The sequence below is a fragment of the Sinocyclocheilus anshuiensis genome, unplaced genomic scaffold, assembly GCF_001515605.1.
Source record: "Sinocyclocheilus anshuiensis isolate Anshui unplaced genomic scaffold, SAMN03320099.WGS_v1.1 scaffold404, whole genome shotgun sequence".
Lineage (NCBI taxonomy): Eukaryota > Metazoa > Chordata > Actinopteri > Cypriniformes > Cyprinidae > Sinocyclocheilus > Sinocyclocheilus anshuiensis.
In genome coordinates this window covers 106,850-116,864 of record NW_015554088.1, presented here as the reverse complement: position 1 = coordinate 116,864, position 10,015 = coordinate 106,850, and the positions used below count along the sequence as shown (strand labels likewise).

The 10,015-nt window shown below is 39.4% G+C and overlaps 2 protein-coding genes across 2 annotated transcripts in view; both read right to left on the bottom strand.

Moving 5' to 3' along the window:
* Positions 1 to 3,267: 3,267 nt before the first annotated feature.
* Positions 3,268 to 5,416, bottom strand: LOC107669252 (rano class II histocompatibility antigen, A beta chain). The gene is made up of 5 exons (XM_016461420.1): positions 5,244 to 5,416; positions 4,729 to 4,998; positions 4,364 to 4,645; positions 3,817 to 3,930; positions 3,268 to 3,693 (listed from the first exon to the last, which is right to left on the bottom strand). Exons 1-5 carry the CDS (start codon positions 5,299 to 5,301, stop codon positions 3,623 to 3,625), a joined length of 795 nt encoding a protein of 264 aa, XP_016316906.1. The 5' UTR covers positions 5,302 to 5,416; the 3' UTR covers positions 3,268 to 3,622.
* A 2,578-nt stretch (positions 5,417 to 7,994) lies between these two features.
* LOC107669259 (H-2 class II histocompatibility antigen, A-U alpha chain) overlaps positions 7,995 to 10,015 on the bottom strand; it is a 7,291-nt gene continuing 5,270 nt past the window's right edge. Inside the window, exons 2-4 of the mRNA XM_016461441.1 lie at positions 8,597 to 8,845; positions 8,226 to 8,507; positions 7,995 to 8,143 (exon numbers count right to left, since the gene is read on the bottom strand). Coding sequence (XP_016316927.1) covers positions 8,031 to 8,143; positions 8,226 to 8,507; positions 8,597 to 8,845 — 644 coding nt within the window. The 3' untranslated portion in view covers positions 7,995 to 8,030. The remainder of the gene's footprint in view (positions 8,144 to 8,225; positions 8,508 to 8,596; positions 8,846 to 10,015) is intronic.

Sequence of the window (10,015 nt, the reverse complement as noted above, 5' to 3'; positions counted from 1 at the left end):
TGAAGGATGCATATTTTCACATCCAGATAGCCCCCGTCACAGGCGATTCTTGAGATTCGCCTTCGGGGGAGTGGCTTATCAATACACGGTCCTTCCCTTTGGACTGTCCCTGGCCCCCCGCACTTTTACGAAGTGCATTGATGCAACTCTCTCCCCTCTGAGACAGATGGGAATCCGCATTCTCAGTTACCTCGACGACTGGCTCATTCTGGCCCAGTTAGAGACAGAATTAATATCACACAGGACCCTCCTCCTCAGCCACCTGGAGTGCCTGGGACAAATGAAAGCTGTAGTCACGCCGAAACGGGCTCTGGCCATATGGAGGCTGGCGACCTCCTTTGAGATTGGTACCACTCGCCCTCTCAAAGCGTTTCAAAGGATGCTGGGCCTCATGGCGGCAGCATCGCCAGTGCTACAGTTGGGTCTGCTGCGTATGCGCCTCCTTCAGCGCTGGTTAAAACCATGGGTTCCATCCCATGCATAGCGGCCCTGACCCCCTGGAAGAACTCCCGTTGGATGGAACAGGGCGTGGCCATGGGGATGGTTTGCAGAAGGACAGTTGTCATGACAGACACCTCCAATTCAGGTTGGGGGGCGCTGTGCGGGGACATACTGACTTTCGGCCACTGATCGAAGGCGGAAAAGGGCTTCCACATCAACTGCCTGGAAATGCTAGCAGTATGTCGAGCCTGTCAGTTCTTCCTGCCAGTCCTAAAGGGGCACCATGTGCTAATCCGATCGGACAGCATGTCTGTGGTGTCCTAGATAAATCGCCAGGGAGGCCTCTCCTCAAAGCATCTCTTCACTCTGGTATGCGCTTCTTAGAATGGGCTCAACCCAACCTGCGCTCGCTGAGAGCAGCGCATATACCGGGCAAATTGAACCAAGGAGCGGACATGCTATCAAGGAGCAATGTCCCCTCAGGGTAGTGGACCCTCCATCCGCAGACGGTTCAGAGGATCTGGGAGATCTTCGGCGAGGCCGAGGTGGACCTCTTCGCCTCAGAAGACAACTCTCACTGCGCAATTTATTTCTCAAGGACCAGGGACGCGTTGGCCCACGATTGGCCCAACCTCCTTCTTTATGCTTTTCCCCCGATCGTTCTGATCCCACAGGTAATCAGGCGAGTGAGAGAACAAAAACACAAGGTTCTCCTGTTGGCCCCCCATTGGAAGAAACAGCTGTGGCTATCAGAGCTAACTCAGCTATTGAGATCTCAGATGCCTGAATCACGCCCTCATGAAAAGGTCGTTCAGGATGATTACGCTGAAACAGATCCTTGCGCAAATTCGCTCAGGGGACTGGTTCTTTTCTCTGGACCTGAAGGATGCATACTTTCACATCCAGATAGCCTCCCGTCACAGACGATTCTTGAGATTTGCATTTGAGGGAGTGGCTTATCAATACACGGTCCTTCCCTTCGGGGCTGTCCCTGGCCCCCCGCACTTTTATGAAGTGATCTGAGACAGATGGGAATCTGCATTCTCAATTACCTCGACGACTGGCTCGTTCTGGCGGGTTACATCCCATACGTGGCGTCACGGAATATGGCATCCTCGGCCCGACCTATGGGCCCTGCACTTCTGGCTGCTTTACGGGAGCCTTCAAGCCTCCCAGAGCGAGTCTTAAACACAATTTTGGAGGCTAGAGCTCCGTCTACGAGATGCCTCTACGCCTTAAAGTGGTCTTTTTTCTCCGCTTGGTGTCTAAACCGTGGCAAAGAACCTCATACTTCTGATTTGACAGAGGTGTTGTAATTTCTGCAAGAGCTGCTGGATAAGGGACGTTCCTCATCCACGCTCAAAGTCTACGTGGCGGCTATAGCGGCCTCTATGCAACATCAGATCGTCCTGAAACTGGCTGAGTGACACTCTGGGGTAGTGGACTAATAATCTGAATTGAAATTAGTCTGTGGAAACAGGTAGTTTCCTTTATAGAGCTATTCAAAATCAAAGACAAAACCAGTCATTTGAGTTTTTGGAGGGCTTTTATTTTGTAATGGGAAATCAGACAGTCCTGACATTGGGGAAATGACATTCTGGACTGGTCTACTGTTACTGGTCTACATACTGTTAATCAAAAGTTTAACTTTTTTGTGAAAACAGGGAGTTTTCTTTTTATAACTATGTGAATTTACAGATAAATATGGTTATATGCAAGTTCATGAATGGGGTTTATTTTGTTATTTCTCATCAGACAGTTATTTTTATTTTATTTGAAAATTCTACATTTAATATTACTCAACGTTTGAAGGGATTTTCATTTTTATCAGACCGTTTTTTAAACATTTGTATTATTTTAAATATATCCATTCATTCATTCATTCATTCATTGACAGAGAAACTGGCTCAATGAATGAATGCCAGAGATCGCTTTTCCTTTGATCTGAGTTTTACACGCTATTACCGTGTAAAAATTAGTATATGCGCGCACCACAAAACAACGTGGCGGCTAGAATTACCGTGTTTTTCAAAATGGAGGCTGGCTTGACCACAGTCCATTTCCTCACTACTAACTATTCCTATCTCAACCTGGGGGTACTCTGGTTTGGGCCAGTTTCCGAGCTCGAAGCCCTCCCCTCGGACAGCACGCCAAATATGCATAACCTTTACTCTGTTTATTAAATGTAAGTGTGAACTTGTGAAACATAGGCAAATCTGTCAATTAAACCGTAGTAATAACTGAATTGATTTTTGATGGTCTAATCTGTCAACTCTTTCATCACAGGCAAAATATAATTATTTTGTGATTTCATATATATTGTGATTTCATATTTCCAAATATATTTATGTTCTTAATAATTATATAAGATTTATATAAGATAATATATAGTCTATGGGGGGGGGGATATGTAACAGGACTTCTTTATGTATGACAGAGATCTGAAATTTATTCTGTTGAACTGATAGTCTGTTATGTCTATCAATCTTAATATCAACTCAATGTCATATATACAATTCTATAATGTATTGTAATTTACAGTATGTCAAATAAAAAATGTAACATTGTCATCATGTCATTGATAAAACATTGTATTACAAATATTTATAATGTATATTTAGATTTTTAAAAGACCTGAATATCAGACTTTGTCTATTTGAACATCTAAAAGAACTACGTTTGCATGTAACCTGATTACTATAGCTGCATTCTTTTTTTTTCTCAGCTGTCATTGGTAGTCCACATTGAAACAAATATTTAAAATAGAGCTGCTGTGCTTTTTCTCCACAATAGTTACCAGTTGAGATAATCCATAAAGTAGCCTATCTGTCGATTTATTTTCACTGAGATGTCTATGACAGAGCATTCACTCCAGATTGAAAAAATAGATGATGAATCAACATACAAATGTAGATTAATTTTCATTAACCTTTACAAAAAGGAATGTGTGCAATTAGAACAAACCACAGAGGAAAACTTCTCCCTCTTTGATTAATCACTTGCAGTTAATAAACTGAAATTAATCAGCTAGTTAATTTATAGTTAATAAACTAAATTCGATCAATAAAACTTGCAGTTTAACTGGTTCTTTCCTTTTGTCAAAATCCTTTTGTCTCTGAAGATCTTATGGAGGGTTTCCGTCTTTCATATGCTGATACACAGTGTGTTACACAATGTTCATCTACTGCTCTTCAGCACTGCTGATTGTCTGCAGAGGTTCAGAGCATTGACTTCCAGCTGATATGATGAGTGCTAGTAAATGAAAGATCATGAAAATGAGATCATGAGCATTTCACCACATAACAGTTGAGAAAACATGAGATTTATAATGCACTATTGCATTTTTTTAAACTGTGTGAGTGTCTACACATTAACCTGTGTGTTTTCTTTTATAGTAGATCAGTCCTCCAGCTGCCATAATCACCCCCAACACCACCCCTGCGGCACCAGTTATGAACTTATTCCTGTCAGACTCTGACAGCGATGAATCTGCAAAGTAAAATAAAATATTTCGTTTTTTTATGGAATGCACAAAATTCTTCCGCTAAGTCTAGAAGATGCCGTGAGATAAAATTGCCATTGATAACCAACAACCCAGTGAGTAGGAATTGTAGGAATTCCTACTAAAATGAAAGAGTTCAACAGCACCAATGAGCAATAATAATATGCTCCTGAACAAGATTCCTCTGTGGTTGGTTAAATTGTTTAGGCTATGCAACAAACAAAATTTCCTTTTTAATCTTCTGAAACTAATAAGCAATATCTTCTGTAGGAATCAAAGTTTGTTTCCAGAGTCTTTGTAGTGCTGTGTGACTTTGGCTATTGTTACAGTAAGATGAAAAAAAATAAGGGAACAAGTAGATAGTAGAAACTATAGTTTGGTTTCTGTGGTCGTCTTTTGCAGTATCAGCTCTGTTCTTACCCAAGTCATAGATCATGGGTTTATGGGAGCTGGCGTGCTCCACCACACAGGAGATCTTCTCTCCAGGTTTAGGGAAGTATTCCAGGTGGGAGTGGATCTGGTAGTACCAGTCTCCATCAGCCAGCTCCTCGGTGGACGTCACATCAGTTGTCACCTCTTTATCATCTCTCATCCATGTCAGTTTGATGGGTTTAGGGTAGAAGTCATAGGCACTGCAGATCAACATGGCTGGATTTTTACCACTGGCTTGTCTTACTGATCGGACTGTGACTTCTGGTTTTACTGTAGACATGATGACATCATTTTTGTGTTTTACATTGATTCATGCGTGTTTCAAAAAGTTTTTAGTGTTTAATGCATCTCACCTGTTTTTTCTACCTCAGGGAGGTATAGCTGCCCAAAGCGCTTGCAGTCGGCAATAGCTTTTTCAGCCTCCATGTGTAGCCACTCAGGTTTTTTATTAAAATCATCTGCCCATTTCATTGCGTATTCAGTGTAAGCAGCAACTTTATTCTCAGTACTGTTGAATCTCAGCAGTTCTTTTTTGTCATAATTGATTGAGTAGATAATCTCAACATTTTGTAGAGAACCAAGTACACGGCAGAGAACTAGGATGAATCCATAATGTCCATGAACTAAGAAAAAAGTAGCCAACAAACCATTAGAAAGTTCTATAATCATATATCTCCTGATACAGTCAGTTGAACTTATAAAAATAGTTATATTTAAGTAGAGATATTTCTATCTGCAATTTCAACTGATTTTTATTATAGACTAATTTTTTTAATTCATTTTTAGAATACAGATTTTCTTATTGAAGTATGAACAGAAATTTCATGTAGAACTATTTCATTATTATTAAAAACATACTATATCTTACCTGTTTCAAACAAAACGGGCAACAACAAGGCCAGGCATATCACACGATCATACTGCATTGTGCATTCAGTGTTGTTTTACTGGCATGCAGATGGAATGAGCTTGACTGCAGTTACAGTAAATGCCAGCCCAGTTTGCCATCTCAACTCGTCAAACTGGAAAATCAAGCTTCTGACTGACCCACATAACAACATGTGATTAAGTTACTTAGACTGGAACATTTTTCACAAGAGCTCAACTGAAAAAAAAAGCGGAAATTAAAGTTCAGTGGGCATTTGCTGGCAAATAGACATTGTTTATAAACTCATTGTTCATTTATTTGACTCCAATAGTTTTGTCATTTGGGTTTCTCCAACTGAGGACACACAGGAGATGTCAGGTCACTCTCTCACTCCAAAAAGTTTCAGATATACAAGTTTCTAAATTGCGGAATGTTTCTGTTGTTGCCCCAATACTATACCCTTTGTTTGTTTCTTTCCTTTATTTTTTATTTTTTGCTGATAGGGAGCTGTCTGACTCTTTTTTGGAAAAATTTGACATTATATGCATTACCAACAAGACTGGGTGTGTAAATTTTCATTCTTGAAGTACATTCTGTGAATAAAAATGGACTCTGCAGTAGGCCTACCTGACAAAACCATCAATGTATCAGAGTAGAATAATATTTTTCTTTAATATACTATTTGATTACAGTAAAATGTCTAATTTTATTGCATTTATATTGATTCATTCAGGTGAATATGCTCTGCATATGATATTATCTAATTTTCTCATACCATTGTGTGACTGAACACTTAGGGCCCTATCATACACCCGGCGCAATGCAGCACCATGGCATCACCCTGGTGCCATTTTGGAGAATATCCGCTGGACGTAAACAGCGCATGCTATTCTGTGTCAGCTGCATCACGCCGGATCTGTTTCCTACGTTGTTGTGATTTGATCTGAACGGAAACAGCGTATCCGTGTGATGCAGCTGACACAGAACAGCATACGCTGTTTATGTCCAGCGGATATTCTCCAAAATGCCGCTACAGGGTGACGCGGAGGAAACGAATTGTTGAATAAAGTCGTTTTTTTTTTTTTTTCTTTTTCTCACAAAAAGTATTCCCGTAACTTTGTAAAATTACAGTTGAACCCCTGATGTCACACAGACTGTTTTATCGATGTCCTTACTGCGTTTCTGGGCCTGGGAGCATTTCAGTTATGTTGCTGTTTATGCAGGGTCAGAAAGCTCTCTCGGATTTCATCAAAAATATCTTAATTTGTTTTTTTTTTTTTCTTTTACGCACAAAAAGTATTCTCGTAGCTTCGTATAATTGCGGATGAACCACTGATGTCACATGGATTATTTTACAGATCTCCTTGCTAAGTTTCTGGACTTGGGAACATTACAGTTGCGTTGCTGTCTATGCAGGGTCAGACAGCTCTCAGATTCCATCAAAAATATCTTAAATTGTGTTCTGAAGATGAACGAAGGTCTTACGGGTTTGAAATGACTTGAGGGTGAATAATTAATGACAGAATTTTCATTTTTGGGTGAACTAACCCTTTAACTTGGTGTGGATGCCCCTCATCTAAAACTGGGTTCCCAAGTTCTGCTAAGCTAAGTGAGTGGCCCCGGGCATAAGTGGTTAGGCCCCTTTCTGAGGAAAGGTTAGGTGTATGTCTGCCACTTCCTTGGTGCTCTCTCACCTGGTTGACAGCCATGTGCTGCGGCATGGCATAGTTGGCATTTAACTCCCCAAAGTGTATGCTAGAGGACGCAGTGCGAGTTCCCTAGAAGGGGAACTCTCAGGTTACGCATGTTTCCATGGTTCCCCGAGAGGGAATGAGACGCTGCGTCTCCTCGCCAAGCCAAGTTGGTGACGTGTTCTGCAGGCACCCTCTTATACTTCTGGGTGCCTGTCTGTGACGTCACGGGCAACATGGGCCAACAGGATTGAAATTGTTTCACACGTTCTTCAGACACCGGTCCTGCTGCCGGCAGTCCCCAAACTGTCTGCTAGAGGACACAACATCAGCATCTCCCTCTCAGGGAACCGTGGTTACAGGCATAACCTGAGATCTTATATTCACTTGTTTGACTATTTCCTAAAGCCACTTATAAGGGTGACAGACTATAGATTAATCTGAGAAACCTCTAAACTGTTGCCATTTTACACTACATGATGAATGAAGCAATTACAAAAAAGCTTCAAACTTTTTGCTGTTTATAGCATTAACTTATATGAATATTGTCATTTTAAACAGCAATTTTTCCATATGACACTGCATCACAATATTTTCTCTCACCCTTTTTTGACTGCCCAGTTACAGTGCAAGTTGCAGTTGCTTTAAATATAAATCTACAACAAAACTTACGAAAAAATTGCATTTAACTTTTTAATGAAATTTCACTTTTATTTGAGAAAAATAAAAGAATATTTTAATATAATAAAATATATAATCTAATGTCACAAGTCCCTTTTCATAGTTCTATAACTCTAAATATTAAACTTGTAAACTATTGTCAATCAGGTAGGAGTATCTAATGCATCTACTATATACAATTCCAAAGTCACCACACTATATGCAACAGTATAATATTATATCATGTCTTATGAAGACTTACATCTATTGTACATTATTTCAGGTGTAACACATTACCTGCTGTGTATTACAATATAGAGCCCTGAAAACATAACTAAATTAACACTAAAATAAATTATTTTGTAACTTTAGCACATATGCAGCTTCACATGAGAACTAAAATAAAAGAACATCTACTATTGTCAATGTTATTGTATCAGTTTCCTTTGGCAATAAAAAAGACTCCCGTGGCGAGACCCAATAGCCCAAGAGCCAGACCAACTCCACAGAACACTGATGGACCATTGCTGGGCTCCATTATCTCTACATCTGCACACAAAGACACGGATATTTGTGAAACTCATCATGTGTTTTAAAGGGGATTAAATGTGAATAATGAATACAAACCCACCCCATGTTCTGGTTTGAGGTTGTTGAAGGGCTTTGTGCTCCACAGAACAGCTGTAAATGTCTCCTTCCTCTGGAATGAAACTCAGTCGAGAAAATACATTCAATGTCCCGTCTTTGTTGGGATAATATCTGCTGAGAGTTGATTCATCTGTCACATTCACATTGTTCTTGGTCCACGAGACTCTGACAGGTGGAGGGAAGAATCCAGTCACATGACAGATAAGGGTGTTCTTGACATTCAACTGTGAATCACTTTTGGGATAAACTGAGCACCAGGGGGGTTCTGGAAAAGATAGAAACCAGCTATCATAATATGACATTTCAAACATTTCAATAAAACATTCTTTGTTTATTTCTGTTTCTATCTCTTACCAGTTGCTTCAGATGAATTGATGTACACCTCTTTAAGCATATCAAAGATGGTTCTACAAATAGATGTAGCTTTTTTAGCATCCTCATACAGTGATGGAAACTCAATCTGGCCAGCAAAGTCAGGTAATGTAATGATTTCTTTCTGTTCTTTGAAGTCAATGTGAGCCACCTGTTCATCATCAAATTGGACAATGAAATCTTCTTGATCTGAGTCACCACATGCTTCAATTTGTCCATATTCATGATAACCTAAAATACAGGTTTAAAGGTTAGATTAAAGGTTAAAGGTTAGGTCAGTGGTCGAATTGTAAAAAAAAATTTCAGGGGCGATGGTTACAAAATGTGTCTCATTTTTAAACATTTTTATTTAATGTAAAATTTGCTTTATTAAATGAACTATGATTTATAAGCTGTTTTCCTTCTGGGGCCTGAAACGGGAGGCGGGGAGGGGGGTTGTCAATAATTATAATTAAACAATATTTTCCTGAATGTGTTTTTGTGTTGGCACCTTGACTGGTTTAGGCCTGTCATGAATAAATATGACAATAAAACCGCCAGTAGGTAGCAGCAAGTCCCTGTTTTAGTAAACGATTAATTTAATCATTCAAATCAAACGATTCGTTCAAAACGGCTGAATCAATTAGAAACTAAACGATCTTTATGGACCGCTGAATCACTTGCTCACTCGATTCGTTCAACAATATATTAATTCAGGAAAGAAACAGTGCAGTGTTGCTCTGCACTGTTGGATAAAATTAATAGCACATTGGTGATTGCACACACGTGCTGATATTCAGGCTACTCTTGCTTGTGTGATTCAAATAAAAAATAAAAACTCATACGGGGTATTTTTTCTTTCACTACTTGGGCATTCTAACTGCATTCTAATTGGCTTTATCACGCCGTGAATGGACTCTTTTGGACTCTCCAGAAGTATGTTTGGTTAGTTTTTTTTTTTTTTTTTTTTTTTTTTTGATAAAAAAAAAAAAAAAAAAAAAAAGTAAATGATGACAGTATTTTCATTTTTGGTTGAACTAGCCCTTTAAATCTTAGGTTTAGATTGGGTATAGTGTTCATATAAAACTAAATTATGACTGTTCTTTGTCATTGTTGTACTTATTTTACTGTTTTTTTTCGGGATCTACTGGGACAGTGATAAAGATCTACCAGTCGATCGCGATTAACGGGTTGGCGACCACTGGTCTACACAATAATGCCATCTTTCAGTATTTTCTGTCCGTCCCTTTACTCGTAAATCATCATAAGCAGAGAATTTTAACATTTTATTTGAATGATAGTTTTACATAAGAGACAACGTTATTAATCTAAAGGGGATGGTAAGGGGGATGGTGGTTTTACAGTGGATGATGCTTTTTCCCTGTGCATTTACATTGAGTTATTTAGCAACCCCTTTTATCC